Here is a 21,130-nt window from a genome sequence, read left to right on the forward strand (position 1 = left end):
AGTTGTCACCTTCACATGTGCTTGCAACCGACAATTTGAAAATTGAAAGGCTGTTTGTTTTATCTGCTGACACACTTGCTGATTGTTGCTGTGTGGCCCTGGGGTCCTTGTTCAGTGGATTGCAGGCTACTAAAACTGGTACACCTTCATCTCCTCAGAATTATCCATCGCATTCTATGATAGCGGGGGGGCCTCCTCCCGATTGAGCTCATCTCCACACCAGCATGTGTCACCTTTCTAGCTACTTCCCTTCCATGTCACGCTGTTTCACTACTGACACCCTTTTGCCAAGAGATCCTCCTGAAATCCTTGTGCTCACGCACTACAAATCAGGCATCTGAGTTCCTTTTTGTCATGAATAGTTGCATTACCCAGTGTTGTCAAAATCCTACTATTTACGATTTGAGTTGAATCTTAAGCAAAATGATTTGAATACCACCTTGAATGCCTTTTTATATGAATCCTATGATTTGAATCCCATGATTTACGATTTAAATTATACTTGTTCTCTTCTATTTTAAGCTTCACTTGGCTTTCATTTTATGTTTTTAAATTGGTGGGGTCTTTAAGAATCATTTAGAAAAAAAAACTTTTTAAAAAGAAAAGAAAAAAGAAGAAGAGAGAATCGTTTAGAAACAGTAAATTATGCTATTTTCTTCTTTCTAAGAGATTAAATGATATATATTCTCTTCAAGGTTAAATCGTATAGCTTTTTTTTTAAGAAAGAATTATTTAGAAAAGGTAAGTTATGCTATTTTGTTCTTTCTAAGAGATAAAATGATATATATTTTCTTCAAGGTTAAATCATTTAGTTTTTGTTTTAGTGATTTCTTACTTCTCAACTAGTTGAAGCACCAAATTGATTTATGATTTGTCTGGATTGTCTCTATCCATTCAGTCCAAGGTGTTCTGTAACGGTAACGGTGGTCGTAACGCCCACCACCGTTACCTTTACAATACGGGCCATAACGGTTGTTACGGCCCCGTAACGGTCGTTACGGTCTCTCTTTTTTATTTTTTTATTTATTGAAAAAACTCCTGAAAAACCTGTATCTTCCCCATAATGTTGATTAAAAAGTATGAAAAACATCTATGTGTCTCGTAATAGACCATTACGGGGCTATTATGGCCTTTATAGGGGATGTAACGTGCCGTTAACGGCAATTACGGGTCAATTTTTGCCATAATGGCTGTTACAGCCGTTACGACCCCATAATGTGTAACGGTTGCCACCATTACCTTTACGTAATGGCCTTTACGGCACACCATGCCATTCACCCAAATTGACCAAATCCTTCCACTCTCAGTAGCCACTATCCCCATTCCATAAATCCCGTGTAAGCCGAAGAGATGGACCAACTGATCTCAACCATTGAATGTCCCATTAAGCATGATAAAAATATATTAATGGGACATTCAAAACGTAAATTCAACGGTTGAAACTGATTGGTAGACCTTTTGAAAACATTCAAACGTGCCGGCCAGCCATAAAACACTTGATGGACGGTCCAACCATCAAGATCAGTCCATAATTTGCATCTTGAGTAAATGAGTGGATCCCATATTGGAGTATGTGAGCTTTAAACGCATCCTAATGCATATGCCAAACCACAGTTGTTTGTTAGTCAGCAATGTAACCTCACAAGTTGAGCCGAAGTGCACAATATTAGGACCATCCCACCACAGCCTCAAGGATTAGCCAAAGCTAGTACACGATCAAGTCGATATGATCCGGACATGATGGGCCTTGTGAATTTAAGACTTGATGCCATCCTCCAATGCAGGTGTTTAGTCAGGGTCAAGTACAAGAACTGCAAACATTGTGAACACTCATGCTCCCATGTGGGATAGGGCAAAGGTACAAGATGCTTGATGGTGAAGACCGTCCATCCAACTCGTGGTTTGTTCCTGTCAAATAGGATGACCAAAAAACATGATCACGGGCAGCCCAATCTCGCTTACAATGGTCACGGAAGTTTACGGTACTCAAGAACCATGTTCAATCTCCTCTACCACCCTAAAAAATCTCCTAACACTGACAAAGATTCAGCAGCCCAAGCCATGAGTGGGATGTTGAAGATCACACTCAATGGCCTTGATTGTATGATTTGTGTCCCCACTCTGTTTGACCAGCTACATCTGCTGCCAATGAGAATTACTGCCATCTCTTCCATGCTTGATAATCGAATACATACTTTTTGGTATCCCAGCCTCGTCACTCTGGGAAGCTGGATCTTTCATGCCTTTGAAAGCTGGTTCTCAACCACTTCGGGATGGACATCTTCATGAGTCAGGAAGCCTGGAAAATTTGGCCCCAACATCCTTTTGCTCTTTTTGCAATTAATTGATCCCACCCTAACACACCTTTTTGAGCACCATGGCAGTATAGAGCTGAGAGTTCTTCACCATGTTCCATAAGTCTGCGTCCATAGCCTTTGAGCTGCCCTGCTGCTCTATGCTGACTGACTGCCCACTCTTCGATGGCCTGCTAGGGTTATTGCTTCAGCCCCACCAGCAAGGCCTTTCTTCTTCTCAACGTAATAGTCATTTTCTCATGTTAGTGAAATGATGACAATAGTATCTGAGAAAAAGAAAAAAAGAAAGGGCAAAAGCATCTATAAAGGTTTCCTAAGTGATTATTTGGATTTTTCGTGTTTAGATTGTCTTAATTATTTTGATTTTTCTTGTTTAGATTTTATCTTCTTAATTATTTATTTTTCATCTGCTTTTAAACCTAGTTGATGGCATCACAATGTTTTTGCTCCATTTCTCTCTTTTCCCCCACAAGAATATTGGTTTTCCTCTCCAGTTCTTTACTTGTTAGAAACATCTGTTGTGTCTAGTTGACAGCTTGTTACACTCATTTTGGGGGATGTTGATGCTGTCATCCTATTATCTTCGGAGTACTTCAACTGCTAATAGGTTTCTTAGAAAAACTTCCACACTATTGAAGTACTTGGCAAGGTGTTTTGGACATATTCTGTTGCATTTTTTTAAATAAAGGGATACGATTTGCTTCTGGTGAAAGTTATCTTATGGGCAGATCTCATTTCTTGGGATGTGAATGTTCATTCTAATATTCTGGAAATTGACCCAGGAAGTGATTGTTGGCAAATGCAACGTTATCTGCACATCAAAGGACACGAGAAATCCACAACCTTCAGACGATGAATTGAGAATGGCTGATTACATTTTCTATCGTACATTTAACGTTGGAAATTATACAATATCAGAAAGAATAGAGGATTCAATAGCTGGAATTGAAGGCATGTGTTTTTCTTTTGCGAGTCCACCCGACCACTCCATTTTTTAAATGGGCTTTTAATTTCTAGCACAATTTTCGAAAATTTTGTGTGCACATGCTGACTCAATATGTTGCAGTTAGGTATTTTTTTAATAGGAAAGTGCGGCAAAGTCCAAGTGGGGTTCCCAAACACACTAATTTGAAGGATGATGAAGGGAAAATTAATAGTAGCAGCGAAACTTCACATTTGCTGTCCAACTTGCGAAAATCACAGGAAACCTTAGTGAAAGATAAGAAGCTTGGTTGTCCAACAAGTTCAGTCTCCAAAGGTGATTTCCGAAAAGAAAAATGGGCCTTTTGGAGGAATTGAGTTCTAACCAAGCAATAAGTTGATGACAACATTCTTTTTGGTGCAGGTGGTAGAGTGGAACCTTTTTCAGATGAGCAGACCAAATCAAGACGAAGTATCAGTTTTGATGAGGATGAGGCTAAGTCTGGTAAAGTTAATGAAAGTCGGGTTGGAAATGAAGAGAATCCAAAATCTGCTGAAAGTAAACCTGGTTCAGTTTTATTTGGGAATATGCCTTCTGAGAAAGTTCACCCGGTTGGAAATGCACAGAGTCTGAAATCTGCTGAAAGTTCACCTGGTTCAGTTTTATTTGGGAATATGCCTTCCAAGAAATGGAAGATCAATGACTCTTTAGCTAAATCCTCTGAGGAATTAGCACTTCGCAAGGGCAAGACTGCCATTTGCTTACAGAGGGTGTCTGAGACTCATGTCCGTGATCCTGAAGACAAAACAAAAGCGATGATTGTCAAAGATTCTATTAGGCAAGACCAATCTTTTAAGAAGGTGAAGACGGATGAGAAGGTGGTTAAGCCTTCTGAGGGGACACTGCACAAAGGTGCTCCTGCACTTGCAGTGAAGGGCATTGTAACTGATGCTCAGAGGTCATTAGTAACCAGAAGGTCGGATGTGGTATGTTGTATGCAACCTTTAGGATTTGTTTACAATGAAGAGAGGATGCATTTTCAGTCTCAAATTATGTTTTGTGCTAATCCTTTCTTTCTTTTCGGTTTTTCTTGTCTTTTTTTTTTCTACTACACAGGATAGAAGCAAGTGGTTCAGGAATCTTGTGAGTAGCAATTCCTTATACTTTCTGTGGCTTGTTTTTACCTTTTGTGCATGGGCAACTTCAATGTTTAATAATCTTTAACTTCTCTTCACTGCACGTAATGGTTTGGCCAGTGTCTCAGAGTTGTCAATTATGAACTTTTATCTAGGTTTTGTACCCAGTCGGTTTGGTTCAATATGATGCGGCAGAAGTATACATTTTCTTTGTTTCACTGATTCTAAGCAAATTTCATTTTTTGGCTTGGTTTTGAGCTTCTACGGTTGCATCTCATGGATCTGAAAAGTGATAATATATTTGGAACAAATTGGTTCACACATGCTTTAATTTCAATATAGCAAGGGCTACGAGGATTTTTGTGTGAAGCTATGGCCATGTTATTTAAAGAATATATATATATATAGAGAGAGAGAGAGAGAGAGAGAGAGAGAGAGAGAGAGAGAGAGAGAGAGAGAGAGAGAGAGAGAGAGAGAGAGAGAGAGAGAGAGAGAGAGAGAGAGAGAGAGAGAGAGAGAGAGAGAGAGAGAGAGAGAGAGAGAGAGAGAGAGAGAGAGAGAGAGAGAGAGAGAGAGAGAGAGAGAGAGAGAGAGAGAGAGAGAGAGAGAGAGAGAGAGAGAGAGAGAGAGAGATAACATACAAATTTTTTGTATGTTTTATATAAGGACCATCAAAATGTTATAACTACACAAGCAGGGGCCTTTCACTGTTTACATTGTCAACAAAGGAATGGTGAGACTCAAAGAGGTTTGCCAGACAGGAACAACTCAATTTCCAGTCAGTGGGCCTGAAGACCAACTATACTACAGAAATATTGTACTAGAATGTCTAATAAAACTAATCAAATGCTTAGGCCACCGCAACAAAACTGTTTTATGTGTAGTTATAACATTTTGATGGTCCTTGTATGCAGCTCGTTAAGCACTGCATCCTCTAGAGATGAAGTGTTTGAAAATTGCCCTTTGTGGGTGAGGTCAAACTAGTTGTGGAAAGGTGCAGCAAGGGGTGTGAGATGTTGGCATGTGAGCACTGTTTTAATCATATATCTATATTAAAACTGGTGTCAACAGCATTGGGAGTTAGTTTTTCTCAATTTCCTTGTTGGGTTGTAGGTTTGTTTGTTTTTTTTTTTTTTTGAGGTGTTGGGTTCTGTTCTGCATTCTCATATTTCAATCTGTATTGGTTACCGCCTTACATAATAGGGCGCTGGCTCGCTTCGCAAAGCTCCACTCGCTGCTTTTTATTTGAAACCGTTCTTTCCCACTTTAAAGAAGCAAAAGATGGAAATGTTATTTGCTTATTTTCTTAAAACCGTTTTAGTTGAGAACATTAAGAAAATAATCTCGTTATTGAAATGTAAATATTACTCCTCACTTGTATTATTGTCAGCCTTGGGAAGATAGAATGAAGACTGCTGATGAGCAAGGAACACTTGTTATACTAGAGAATTTGGATCCAGATTACACTTCAACAGAAATACAGGTATCTATCATACTCTGTGGTTTTAAAGTATCAACCATGGTTTGAAAGCTTGAAAAAGAAAATTATCTCAACTCGATCAGATTTCAAGTTGACTAAAACTTCAATTTGGCATGAAGACTTACTCAAGACTTGGTCAACCAGTTGACTTGCTGATTTTTTTAAGCTAATCAATATCGTTAAAAGAACCCAAATAGGGTGACTATACAAAGATTGCTATACAAAGAACAAAAGCCTAAACAAAGAGTAGCACCCTAAACCCCCTAGCAATTACATAGCCCTTTCCAAGTCCATAAGCTCTGCCCTTCTAAAAGCCAATAATGCCAACCCACGTTCTTGAAGCAACGGTTATTTTGTTCCCACCAAGAAGTCCAAAGGCCGGCCAACAAAGCTAGCCTCCATTTCTTAACTCTCCCTCCTAGTCCTCCCCCATGCTACGCGAGTAAAAGAGCCTCGATAGTCTCACGTAAAACTTGTGAGACTGATAAATCTGAAAAAAAGCTCCCACACTGATCCCACAAATGACCAATGGAAGAACAAGTGATCAATCGACTTAGCGTCACACAAGCACAAAGTACAACTGTTGATGATAACCCTTGATTGCTTCCAGAGATTGTCCATAGTGAACACCCTATTTCTTCCCACCAACCAAGCAAAAGCTTCAACCTTGGAAGGGTCCCTGTGGTGCGATACACAGGTGGCGTGGTGACATCGCTCTACCATTGAGGATTGAGATAGCAAGCCATAGAGGTCCAAACTGAGAATTTTCCTGTTTGTCTTTACTCCACATCAAGGTATCCCGTATCGGTATCGGTTGGTGTAACGGTGCCTTCCAAAACCGATACGGATATGGGGGCGTTACGGCGATGGGGGGGCGTAACGGTCTGTAACGGCGCAATTTTTTTTTTTTTTTTTTGCCAAAAAAATATGAAAAAATATGGATTAAATCCGGAATATTCTAAGCATTCCAAATATGCATTCATTTATAAATTGGAATATGTTTATGGTGGTGTAACGGTCCACTCTTTGGTGAGAAGTTGTATCGGACTGTCTGATGAATTTATGAACCAAATAACCTGAATTTAACTACAAAATTCATATATTTAATTTTCTAACTATCTACTATCAATGATAGATATATTAGAATGAATGTAATATGAAAATATCTTACATTAGGTGTTTGCAATTATTTTTGAGGAATTTTTCGAACATACCTGTGGACGTGACTGTGATTCCTGTCTATGACCATTGACCTGTCATCCTCAAGTCAAGAATATTTTAAAAAAATAAATAGTAGTGTCAACTTGATTAAGGATTACTTGATTGGTTGTCAGGGGAGCTATTTTAAATACAAGTTTGGCAGTGTCAAGTGTGTGCTTGGCTTCTTGGAATAATACTACTGTGAGCTGTCTGCTGCAAATACTTACCTTAATACAAATATATACTCACAATCACAAGTCACCATCAAAATGAAAATTGCTTTTTTGTGGTTGCTTGACCTCTACATCATCGTCATCGTCATCATTAGGTTGAGGCTGTCCAATAGGTGTAGGTGCTGCATCTGCATATCCATAATATCCAGTGCCAGAAGAAAATACTAGATCAACGAAACCAGAGGATGACTGATCTTGACTAGGCAACGACTCTGACCCCGAGTAAGGATATCTACCAGTGCTCGTCGAATAGTCATATTGGTGCCCGTACTCAAGCTGTTGGGAATCTTGAGATTGAGAGTGCGTCTGCTGTGATGAGTAACTTGAATTTGGTCTGGATATCTATAATCATATGGATATTGATTGGGAGGATTACTCCAACATGAATGTGATGGAACAGGCTTAGTATAACCACCATAATCATAATCCAATTGACCATAAGAATATCCATCATAATAACTAGGGCCATGAGCCTGCTAATATTCCGGACCTCCTGGACCTGGTGCACCACTAGATGTACCCTCCTGCTGGCTGTATCGTGACTCAGTACACTCATAAGTCTGACCTTTGTACTACCTCGTCGATGTTCATCGGCATCGCGATCTGTAGACGGCTGTATAGGGCGTTGAGCAACACCAGAAGTGCCAGCACCAGGGGCAGGGGGGTCATCGTCACCATCATCCGACACGGTCACGCTACCACTGCTCGTACTCTTTTCTTGATGTTGAGCCGTACCCGTACTTGGCATAAACGCTGCCCCTCTTACTAGGTCCAACACATCTGCACGACTCTCTTGTTACGCTCTGCGTATTTCTGGGTCATCAATTTTCAATTTTTCACTATCCTCTTCAATTTGCTTTTCCCTTGTTTCCAACCAAGGTAGAAGTGGGTCATCCTCATCATAAATATTGTCCAAGTTTATTAGACAGTAGTTTACGTCATCGACAGCTGTAATGCTCCTATGATGTCGTCGCATTCTTAGTTTTGTATTGTAGTGCATGAAGACAAGTCTATCTAATGTTCTAGTCTGCAATCTATTCCTATTCTTTGAATGAATAAGCACAAACAACTCCAATTCCTTTCGCAGCTAGAGGAAGATGTTGTCTGGCTTAAAACTTTTACTACAATTTTTTGGAGAGCCTTCGTACTCTCTCTAAAATTAATCCACCATTCGGCCGGTTGCAACCTAGATACTGCATGTTGTACAAGAACATCTCTAATGCTACTAAGGCGATTTCCAAATGTATCTAATTCATTCAACGCCTTTATTTGCAGATATAAGTCAGGCTCTAATATCTTTATCACATTTTTTAGCCCGACACGAACTTCATCATCCGCAACAAATGATTGGGCATATCTATACCTAGGATTTAGGTAGTAACCTGCTGCATGAAGATCGTGATGGAGTTGTCTTGTCCATCTCCTGTCGATCATCCTCCAATAAGACTCCCAGCTTCTACAATGACGTTGAATTGCCAACTTTGCCTTATCCATGACATCGTATAGGAAGCCCATGGTAGGTGTTTCGTCGGTTTCAGTGGCTCCATCACCTTTAGGATCGACTTGACCCTCTTCCAATATTTGTTGTCCAGTATGGTGTTCACAACTTCAACCGGTGTCCCTAATGTCTTCTTCCTATATTTTGTGTTGAGCCATTCTCAGGAAGCGAACATCTCACTCAACTCTCCCCTATGCTGGAATAAACTCTCTAATGCTATAAAGTTTGTTGCGAATCTAGTCACCGCAGGCCTCAACAACTCTCGTTCTTTCGTGAACTTTCTCATTATTGCGACTATTTGATTATGATTGTAAATAAACATCGTCACTTCTCTTGCCCTTTCAACCATTTCCTTGACATTCTTCTTCTTCCCAATATCTTCCAATATAAGATCAATACAATGGGTAGCACATGGTGACCAAAAAAGATGTTTTCTCTTGTCCATCAACATATGTCCTACAAGCTTATATGATGCTTCATTATCTGTCACAATCTGCATTACATTCTCCTCTCCAATTTCTTCCACAACTTTATCCATTAGTCTAGTAATATAATTAGAATATTTTGTTACCTTTGAGGTATCAATTGACTTGTGGTATATAGTTCCGAAGTGGCAGTACACCATGAAGTTGATCATGCTGTCTGGTTGGGCCAGTCCAACCATCACACATGATCGTGCATCATCTGGCTTGCCATACAGGTTTAAAGGTAGCCACGTATGCTTTCACATCCACATACTCTGCATCTGTTCATTTTCCCTTAATCTCCTTAGCCGTGAGAGCTTTTATCCCTTCACCTGCTTCTGCTGGTGCATCAACTGCCACCTGCCAATATGGAGAATTGGCCGCGTTAGGAGGTATGTTGGCATGTATAAATAACTTTGCTATTGCTCTACCTAATTTCTCAACGAAAGTTCTACTCTACATTTGTTTTATCTTCTTTTGTTTAGTTGGTTCTTTCCTAAACAGGATTGGATCAATAGAGGGTCTCTTAGGCTCATTTACTTCTTCATCCAAACGTATAGGGGCATCACGTGAAGATGCTTGTTGTCGGCTCCCAAACACACGTTGTAACCCACCAAACCTACCCCCCCCCCCAAAAAAAAAAAAAAAACCTGCAGAAGCAGTTGCACTCCCCCCCCCGCCGCGCGTATCACGCACTGACCCATGCGTGCCAAACATGCGGCGACGTTCTTCCTCTTCACGAGATAGACGCAAGGTCTCTCTCCTAGCTATAGTTACCCCGATCTGAGTCTTTGTCAGAATCAATAATATCTTCATCACGAACGCCCATATATTTAGGACCAAATATCTCCTGTCGAGCTGCATCCAAAACATCATCTTTCTTCTTTTGTACAACAGCATGTTTACCCTTCGACTCATTCAGACTAGCTTGCATTAAAAGCATTATCTCTTTCGGTACTCTAGTACATGCTGCAACTTGACCCTTTCGATGTGCCAAATGTTGTTTGAGATGAGTAATTCTACCAGTCACTATTCTATCACAATAGTTGCACCTTATTTGGTGCCTTGTACCACCAACCCTCTCACAATGTTGCCATCCAATATCCTCACTCACTTGTCGTTAGCTAGACCCAGACATTTCTTTAGGTTTAGGTAGATACTAGATAATTAGATATAGATTAGATATGAGTATGACTATGAGTGTATGACCTATGTCAATAAAGATGACTTTATGTTCTAACTAAACCTTAAGAAGCTTCAAAACTTGTCCAATATAAGCAAATAAAAATATAAAGTCACTAATTCGAAAATAGAAAAAAATATAAAATGACACCACAAATTTGTAAAATGTACATTAACATGCTCTACTATGATTAACACATCATATTGTATGATTAAAACAGCAAAACATACATTAAAAATTGATTTTTCGAATTTTAAAAAAAAGGGCAAAATTATTGCATAAATAAAAAAATATAAAAAAATATAAAATGACACCACAAATCTATAAAATGCACATTAACATGTTCTACTATGATTAACACATCATATTGTATGATTAAAACAGCAAAACATACATTAAAAAATGATTTTTTGATAATTAAAAAAAGGGCCAAAATTATTGCATAAATAGAAAAAAATATTAAAAAATATAAAATGACACCACAAATCTGTAAAATGCACATTAACATGTTTTAGTATGATTAACACATTATATTGAATGATTAAAACAACAAAACATACATTAAAAAATAATTTTTCGAATTTTTTAAAAAAGGGCCAAAATTATTGCGTAAATAGAAAAAAATATAAAAAAATAAAATATGATCACAAATCTGTAAAATGCACATTAACATGTTCTACTATGATTAACACATCATATTGTATGATTAAAACAACAAACCATTCATTAAAAAATGATTTTCCGAATTAAAAAAAAGGGCCAAAATTATTGCGTAAATAGAAAAAATATAAAAAAATATAAAATGACACCACAAATCTATAAAATGTACATTAACATGTTCTACTATGATTAACACATCATATTTTATGATTAAAACAACAAAACATACAAAAAAAGTATAAATACCTATTTTTGATGAATTTTTGAAAAATGGCCCACCAAGCTTCGATTCAAGAAAATTCGTAATATAATGTGTTTTTATCTTAAAAACCAAGCCAAGATTGGTCGAAAATAGTAATAGAATGATTGCGAAACAGTTTGGAAGCAAGTGGTTTAAAAAAACAGAAAAAACAGAGCTTAAAATGAAAAAAAAAGGTGACTGTTATTCGATCGTTACGGGCTAGCCGTTACGGGTCAGTAACGGCCGTAACGCCTGTAACGGGCCTGTAATGGCCGTCACGGTAGCAAGATCGGGGCATCGCCTGTTACACCCTTGTAACGGACCCCACCGTTACCGTTACGTTACGGCCGATACGTAACCGATATGGGACACCTTGCTCCACATCAACTTGTCCTTAACCCGATTAAGAGAAACTCTCTGAAACTGAGAAATGATGAAATCATCAAGCTCCACTTCTGACAAGCTCCTTATACAGGGGATTGATCTGCATATGCCGTTGTAGATCGATCTTCATTTAGCAATGACACTAAAGTTCCTACATGGGGTACTAAGGACAAACGAGATTTTGGATTGAGTATTCAAGGCGGGGACCATGATGTTGATCATGGAGGACGTGGTAGTCATGGTTGTGGTGGATGAGGACGTGGACGTAATGGTTCTCGCTATTGTACTCATTGTGGGGGTGCCAACTACTTTGTCGATCGTTGCTTAGATCTTTTTGGTCGCCCATTTTGAGCAAGTGTGTTAGGGGCTGGTAGTGCCTCCATTAGTTTCAAGGTCTTTAGAGCCAATTGCAATAGAGAAGTCTACCTCAAGTGATTTTTTTCTTTTCTTGTGAGGCTTATGCCTTGATGAGATTGCATGTGTGTGAGGTCCCCGACACTTCCAGAGCCTCTATGGTCCAGTTAGGTGCTGCCCTCCATGTAGCCTCTCCCACTTCCTAGGTCATTGACTCTCGAGCTACCTCACACATGACTGGTAAGCCTCATTTGTTTAGCTCCTATTTTCCTTCTATCCTACCATACTCAGTCACTATTGTTGATGGAAACCCAACTCTTGTATCTAGATCTGGTTCCATCAAGCTCTCTCCCACTATGCACTTGTCCTCAGTTTTGCATGTACCCAGGTTCCCTCTTAGTATATTATCTTTCTTCTCTGTTACGAAATCCTTGAATTGTTTAGTAACTTTCTTTCCTTCGCATTGTGTTTTAGGACCTTTAGACGAAGCGGATGATTGGTAGGGGGGCATGAACGTGGAAGAATTTTTTATTTTTTATGATGCACCTGCAATAGTATCTAGTGCCTTGTCCTTAGATAAGGAGTCAAGTGTCCCGACGACATTGTCATTTAAGGCATCCATCTTGTTTGGGCAAAAACTTTTGTTTCATTCTATATTTGTATTAAATCCTTTGAACTATGAAACTTGTAAGTTCTCCAAACATCGTCGGACCGTGTTTCCTCCTAGGTTATCTAAGAGGAAACTCATACCATTCGAGTTGGTCCGCTTCGATGTTTGGGATTCTGCTCCTGTAACCTTTCATTTTGGATATAAATATTTTGTTACATTTATTGATGATTACACACGAATGACCTGGGTTTATCTTTTAAAATTCAAGCATGAAGTTTTTGATATGTTCAAGCTCTTTTACAATGAAGTGGCCAACCAATTCAATGCTCCATCAAAGTTTTACATTCAGATATTGGGGACGAGTATACGTCGAATGCCTTTTTGTCTTTATTGCAAGATCATCAAGATCATGGTATCTTGTCTCTTACATCATGTCCATGCACCCCTCAATAAAATGTAGTTGAGCGAAATAACTGTCACCTTCTTGAAGTTACTCATGCCCTCGCTATAAATCTTCCAAAACGATTTTGGGATGATGCCTCACTGTTGTTTTCTTGATCAATTGTAGTCCGTCTTGTATATTGTCACACAAGTCTTCATTTGAAATCTTGCACCCATGGGAGAAACCATTTCTGTTACCCCCTAAAGTTTTTAGGTATACATTGTTTAGATTCTTGATGGGAGTAACGGCAAGCTGAGTCCTCTGGCCATAAAGTGTGTTTTCTTAGGTCACTCTTGGTCTCAGAAAAGGTATAAGTGTTATGATCCTTTTGACTTGTAAGAGGTATGTGTCAGTAGATGTCACCAGATGTCATCTTCTTTAAAGAGATTCCATACTTTTTTGGTGAAGGGAGATCTCTGCACCGTCCTCTTGCTAGTTTGGGGGAGTTTATACAATCTAATTCTAACCTTATCTCTTTCAGTTTTATGTCTAGATCATGATATGGTATCTCCTTGTTTGTCCCAAAACCTGTTCTTGTGTATCATCGACAAACTAAAACTTCTATTGATCACTCACCCACCACTTCATTTGCTCATATTGGTGGTTCATATATAAGCTCTCACTCTCAACCAGTGTTCACAATATCGATACTATATCGGCTGATATTATCGATATCGCGCTCCAGCAATATGAAACCCTTCGAAAGATACCAAGAAATTAAAAAAGATATTAAGAAATATAAAAAATCATGGAATACTTGGTATCGTTCGATATCGCTAAATATCGTGTGATATCGATGAAATTATCACTTTTATCGTGATTTTTTCACGATATTTTGATGTACAACACATACCTGGTCATGGCCGGGATGTTGGGAGACTCGGGATAGCGTAAATAACAAAAAAATAGGAAAAAAAAAGAGAGAAACTTTCAACACGGTGGATTTGGTACCTGTATAAGAGATTGCCATGATCAGAAGCTTCATTTAGTGGGCCATTCGAATCAAAGCGTTGTGCTGTTCGTAGGTGAGTGCAAACAGAATCTTCGAGTTTGTCTCGAGCTAACCCAATCAAAACGCAAGTGATTTCGGTATCATGCTTGGAAAAAATTCGAAGAAATCCGGAGAAATCTCGAGATTTAGGAGGGATTTTGGGGTTTGAGGGTTCTTGCCTTCCGTAACCCTCTCTGGCTTTCAAAATAAGCTTCGGAGCCCTTTTTTACGGGCGTGGATCGAGTTAGCTCGAGATGAACTCTCCTATCAGGGGCTCTGTAGGGTCCACCATGATTTATGTGTTTTCTCTACATCGTCCATCCATTTTGATATGTCATTTTAGGGCATGATCCCAAAAAGTAGGGAGATATAAGTCTCAAGTGGACCACACCACAGGAAGCCGTGGTGGCAATGGTGTCCACCATTGACGCTTTCCTAGGGCCCACCGTGATGTGGATTTGCCATCCAATCTGTTTATAAGGTCTGACAGACCTGGATAAAGGGAAAACATCAATATTAGCTTGATCCAAAACTTCTGTAGTCCTCAAAATTTTTTAACGGTGGCCATTCAATGACCACTGTTTCATGTGGTGCAGTCCACCTCATATTTGGATTTGCCTCATTTTTCGACCCATTTCCTAAAATGATCTGTCAAAATGAGTTGACGGTGTGGATACACTGTATCACAATGAGGTGGCCTCACGGTCGGGGTCCCACCTAATTCACTAATTGGCCCAGGGAGGTGGGTTTACGTAAGTAAACTCTTTGGGGCCCACCTCGATATATGTACATATATCCATGCCGTCCATTTGTTTGGACTGCTTATTTTATAACATGGTCCCTAAAAAATAAGAATATACAAGTTTCAAGTGGACCACGCTACAAGAAACAGTGGTCATTGATCTCCACCATTAAAAAATTCCGAGGGTCCACCGTAACAGTTATTGACCATCCAACCTGTTGATAAGTTCACACGGACTTGGATGAAAGGGAAAAAACAATATTAGCTTGATCTAAAAATTTTGTGGCCCAGAAAAGGTTTTTAATGGCAATAACCATTGTTGCGTGTGGAGTGGCCGCGACCACTAGAAAATTTGCATCTGCCTTATTTTTGGGACAAACCCTTAAAATTATGTGGCAAAACAGATGGACAATGTGGATATACCATGCATGCATCAAGGTGGGCCCTACTGTCAAGGTCCCACCCACTTTGCTGGTTCTACGTTGCTTGAGACCTGTATGCGTATTTCCTGGCAAAGCCTTTCGCAGGAAGTTCAAGCATTGGGATGCTAGGTGGGGCCCACCATGATGTTTGTGGGAAATCCACTCCATCCATCCGTTTTTCCATATCATTTTACGACATGAGATAAAAAATAAAGTGGATCCAAAACTCAAGGCATCCATATGAGAGGGAAAACTAGGGAAAGATTCACCCAAGACTGTGGTGTGGCCCTTACTGTGTGGTTACCATGGGGCCCACCTTGATGTATGTATTATGTATCCATGCTATCCATCAATTTTTCCATATCATTTTAGGGCATTATTCCAAAAATGAAGCAAATTCAATTATTAGGTGGACCATAAGAATAAGTGGTGATTGACCGTTAATGGGGTACAAAAGTTTTGGATCAAGCTGAAATTTGTTTTTTCCCTTCATCTAGGCTCATGTGACCTAATCAACAAATTGGATGGTTGATAAACACTACTGAAACATTAAGGTGCGCCTGAAGAAGTGTTTAATGGTAGGACAGTCAATCACTGCTGTTTCTTATGGTGTGGTCCACCTGATAATTGGATTTGCTTCATTTTTTAGATAATGCCCTAAAATGATTTGGAAAAACAGATGGACGGCATGGATGCATATTACACACATTTATAAATATTATGCATCATATTTGAATATAGTTGCATTAGTTCAATCAGATAACGTATAGCTAAGGACCCTATACAAATGAAACCTATTATGTACACTTTTTTTTTGAGATTTTTTTTATTTGAAAGTGTGTATTAAGGTCTTTTTTAATAATCCCTGAAATTTCATTGAAAAATTCAGCCATTTTCTCAATGTTTCCCCATGTTTCCCAAAAAATGCGATAAATTAGGCGATGCAAACGATATATCCCATGCGATAACCGACACGTATCTCTATCCCAAGGTTGCGATACATTGCGTGATACCGATATTTTGAACACTCCTCTCAACTACATGACGATCTTCCCATCGCCTTACGTAAACCTTCCCTCTCATGCACAAAGCATCCCGTTAGTAATTCTGTTTACTATCACAAATTTTCACCTTCATTCAAGTCTTTTGCAGCTTCCATATCCTCTTCTGCTACCTTGCATAGTTTGAAGGAAGCCATGAGTAGCCATGACTGAAGTAATGCTATGATAGAAGAAATGTAGGCACTGGAGAAGACAATACCTAGGAGTTGGTTTCTATACATGTCTAAAAACAAATTGTTGGATGCTGATGGGTTTACACCAACAAGTATCGCCCAGATGGTTCCGTCAACTGTCACAAGGCACAATTGGTCGTAAAGGTTTTACTCAAACATATGATGTGGACTCCTTTAAGACATTATCTCTAGTGACAAAACTTAATGTTGTTCGTGTGGTTGTCTCTATGGCTGTAAATTTGATTTGGCCCTTATTTCAGCTAGATGTGAAAATTACCTTCTTATATGGTGATCTTGTTGAGGAGGTCAATATGGACTAACCCCTAGGTTTTTTCATGTTTCACGGTTCTCACGATTCATGGTCTCAAACAATCTCTACATGCCTGGTTTGATAAGTTCAGTCGTGCTTTTCTGGACTTTGGATTTATTCGTAGCCAAGCTGATCATCCTCTATTCATTTGCCGTCGACTCATTGGAGTTATAATACTTATTGTCTATGGTGGATGACATTGTTTTGTCTGGAGATGATATCGAGGGAATGATGGTTGTTAAATATTTTCTCAACACTTTATTTGAGATCAAAGACCCAGGGGCTTTTCGGTATTTCTTGGATATCGAAGTTGTTTGATCGAAGTCGGGAGTGGTGCTCTCTTAAAGAAAATATGCCCTTGATTTGCTCTCAGCGACAGGGATGTTAGGATGCAAGCCTGCCACTACCTATGGATACTACCATGAAACTCAATCCTGATGATAGTGCTCTTTCCTCTTTAATCTAGGGATATGTTGTCGGTTGGTTTGTTGACTTATTTATTTCATTATTACTTGGCCGGATCTTTCTTGTGTTGTGGGCGTTGTTAGTAATTCATGCATACACTTCGTACCACGCATTTGACGGCTGTGTAGCTTATCCTTCGATACCTCAAGTCCGCATCGGGTAAAGGTTTGCTTTTTCAGCAGTATGATCATCTTCACCTTTCGGGTTACTTCGATGTTGACTGTGCTGGAAGTCTATATGATCGACGGTCTTCGCTTGGATGTTGTACGTTCGTTGGTGGCAATCTTATTTGTCACGCCTCGAAATTCAGAACTTGAGTATGGAGGCCCAAATCCTGAGTTCCAAGGTGTGAAGTAGGTTTTACACATTCATTCATCCACATTCTTATTCAAATCATTATTCGTCCAAACCATATCATAATTAAATCATCCAAAACATAATAATTGAAATTTAAACTTTAAATTACACTCCAAAGATCTAAAATCCGTATCAACAACTACTACTCAATTCCTCTCATCACTCTTTCATTACACGTTTTCAAAATAAAAATAAACTAAATACTCAAGTCTAATGGAAGTAGCCATCGAAGTATTCTTCACCTTCAGCTTCTCTCTCATCTTATAAATCTCAAGTATTGTTTATTTGGTGAACTAGAAGCCCAGTGAGATCATTTCCACCATGAGTTTGATATAGACTCGAGATTGGAAAGGAAAAGCACAGCTTAACATATAACAAGATAAATTGTCGAGATAGAATATTCACAATGAAGGCACAAATCATGGTAAAGTTTAAGGGTGGCATGAATTTGAAATAGATACGATGGAGACAAGTGGGACATATTACGAGATGTAATGCCATGATACTAGATTTGCAAAATGTGTATGATGTCATGATGCATAAGTTATTCAATGCATGCTATGTAAGTCATCCTGGGTATGATCTCCAAGGGAACTCCATCTCGATATCGCCCACCAAACAATCATCCTTGCCATAAAGGCCAAGGGAACCCCCTCTTAATATCGCTCACCAATCAATTATCTCGACGAAGGGAACCCCCTCTCAATATCGCCCACCAATCAATCAATATATATTCAATGCGTTCCATGATAGGGGAAGCAATAAAATAATCAAGCATTCTCAAGCATACAGATTTATGCATTCGCATTCATGATGCATGTAAACATAAGAATCAACAATGCAATATAGGGTATGCATGAGAGAATCTGTTCATAATTCAAGCATGGTATAAGTGTTGAGGATGAATTTAGGAAGATACAACTTTGTAGATTAAGATTTAGAGGAATACGCCAGAAGGGTTATTGTCAACGAGCTATAAATACAAAAGAATACATCAAGTCGTAGTGCTTGAAGGATGCGTAGTTGATGCGGAAACCTACAAAGCCATATGGAAAGAAAAGGCCTATTGAAGAAAATGGCTATTCCCATTCATGTAGACATGTTTAAAGCGACAAGGGGCATACTCAATGCAAGAGGGTTAAACACTAATGCAAGAGGGCAAACTCAAACAAATAGAGGGATGTTATGAATACACACAATACTTAATTTAAGAGTAGGAAAGATCCCATACCAAGGATCACAAACTTATAACGAAAGGAAGAAATGGGGAAATTTGAGAAAACTAGAAGATTCTACGATAGAATATAAGACGTTAAATCAAAACCTAATGAAAATCAAACAAGTTAGAGAATCACTCACAAGTCTAACAAAGGAGAGGAATGCAAGAACTTGAATAGATGGAAAGGATTCAAATGAAATTAAACAAAGTAGAAGATTACTCACCTGTTTGACGCGAAATGGATTCTAATTTGCCCCGACTTGATGTGACTAGGTTGCGACTTCCACGCGCAACTCCGGTTGTCGATTCCTAACTGATTTCTAGAGCTTCTAGTGGTGCTGGACCCGAACCTGATTCAAACCCAACATAGAACCAACAAGCGTTTAATGAGTTGGTGCAATGAATCAATTGAATCTAAAAGGAAAAGCTATTTATCTCTACACTTTAAATTGAGATACAAACTAAATTACGCAACATACTTGATACCTCGTATATTGTCATTGGCTAATTGATTCAACCCCTAAACTCAGCTCGATTCGTGGAGAATCCAATGAGTTGACTCGGTTGAGTTGACTTGATTCGTTCGAATCGTCTTCTTTTCTACTTCTTTCTTTCTTCTTCTTTCTCTTTCTTTCCTTCAATCTATGTCCAACAAGGATGCTGGACTCGGCAAGACTTGATTCAACAAAGACCAAACGAGTCAATAAGTCCTAACTCGATAAACTCGATTCTCTCTCTCATTTCTCTCTCCCATTTTCTCTCCTTCTATCTTTATCTCTCTTGTTCATTTTTCGTGGTGCTTCCATCTCTAATCACGAGGGATTTCATATTGTTTCAGGGCTTCCGGAATCTCAGTCAAAGTAGGTTTCACGAATTAGTTCTTATGCAAGAAGCTTCTAGCGGCTGGTTGTAACGCTAAATTGATTTATCGTTGCTTTCACACATGCCTTGATTGTAGCTAGATCTTTGGCCATCAATGGGCGACGACATAACGATCAGGTGGGCCACATGATGAGCGTACCTAATCTTGGATCATAGGTTGTAGTGGTTTCCATGGTGAATGTTTGTTTAGTGAGGAAGATGAAGTCCTCCAATGGCGGATTGAAGATCTGAATAAATTTCATCAAGCCGACGCTGTTGGACGGTTCGGATTGTTGCTATGAAGCTCGTAGATGTGTAGAATTGAAGCTCTGTCGTCCTTTGTTCGTTTGAAGGGTTCGAGTGCCTACCACACGTTTTCTTGAAAATCGGAAGGAGCAGGTTTGAACCGGTTTGTTCGACTGGTTTTGCGGTGTGGGAGTAATGGTGGGTCCCACAACATCAGTGGTGTGGATTCTTTAAGGTCTTGAAGTTTTATGAGGCTACATCTATGTTTTCTTAGGTGACGAGGTCGAAGAAGAAGATTTGTTCCAAGATGATTCCGTGGTATGCGTTCATGGTTGATAGGATGCTGTTGTTGGGTTGGCATCGGGGCTTTGGATGGTGAGGACCAGTCGAACAAATCTCCTCTTGGATCCTCGCTTGAATTTGGCTGCGAACAAAGGAGGAAAAGAAACAATTTCCATTTTGGATGTGTTCGCGCGCTGACTGGAAATAGGTTCCGGTTTCGTGCCTTACACATCGCACCTGCCTTCACACATGGTGAGTTACACGTGGGGATAGTCTTTGAGATGGCGTGGTGTATGGCCATTAATCACACTGTCTAGCAGGCCATTCGTTAATCGATTTGGCGCTTTATTGTCAGACTTTGAATTTATGTGGTTACTATCGAAATTCAATAGTCCATCTCGAAATCTAACAGTCATATCGCCCTAAAACTATGAATTAAGTGTATTATGATGCTGCTAAGGTTGTGTAGGTGTGAGTGTATGGGTGGTTTTCCAAACTATCGGGTTAGATCTTACTCTTTTTGGGCAATGGTGCAATTGTATATTGCGTAGGATTCTTCTCAAGGATTTGGGAACTCCGGAAATGGGTTCAAACATAGCCTGAAGTGAAAAGTAAACCGATGGATTTGATGGGGATCATCCGTGGATTGTAATGATAGTCTTCATTTGATTTTTGGGTGGGTCATCCAGTGGATATGATGCGAAATCCGATGGACGGTGAATCTTGTGATTTAAGGGTTGAAATTATAGGTGTATATGTATAATGTACGCGAGGGTAGGATCATTAGATCGTTATCTCAACTATAGGTATACTAGGGTGACAAGTAAGTTGAATAGATTAGATTCTCGATTGGATGTGTGTACAAGCGGATATGAAGAT

General features: G+C 39.2%; 1 protein-coding gene across 3 annotated transcripts in view; it reads left to right on the plus strand.

Annotated features, from left to right (window-relative positions):
• LOC131255634 (protein ANTI-SILENCING 1-like) overlaps nucleotides 1-21,130 on the plus strand; it is a 47,436-nt gene that overhangs the window by 11,599 nt on the left and 14,707 nt on the right. For 2 of the 3 annotated variants that reach the window (XM_058256409.1, XM_058256402.1), the window contains exons 4-8: nucleotides 3,098-3,270; nucleotides 3,386-3,573; nucleotides 3,661-4,223; nucleotides 4,354-4,380; nucleotides 5,764-5,856. In XM_058256409.1, the coding sequence (XP_058112392.1) occupies nucleotides 3,098-3,270; nucleotides 3,386-3,573; nucleotides 3,661-4,223; nucleotides 4,354-4,380; nucleotides 5,764-5,856 (1,044 nt within the window). The remainder of the gene's footprint in view (nucleotides 1-3,097; nucleotides 3,271-3,385; nucleotides 3,574-3,660; nucleotides 4,224-4,353; nucleotides 4,381-5,763; nucleotides 5,857-21,130) is intronic. The other variant, XM_058256417.1, reaches the window with a different exon arrangement.

This window comes from Magnolia sinica, chromosome 1 (assembly GCF_029962835.1).
Source record: "Magnolia sinica isolate HGM2019 chromosome 1, MsV1, whole genome shotgun sequence".
Lineage (NCBI taxonomy): Eukaryota > Viridiplantae > Streptophyta > Magnoliopsida > Magnoliales > Magnoliaceae > Magnolia > Magnolia sinica.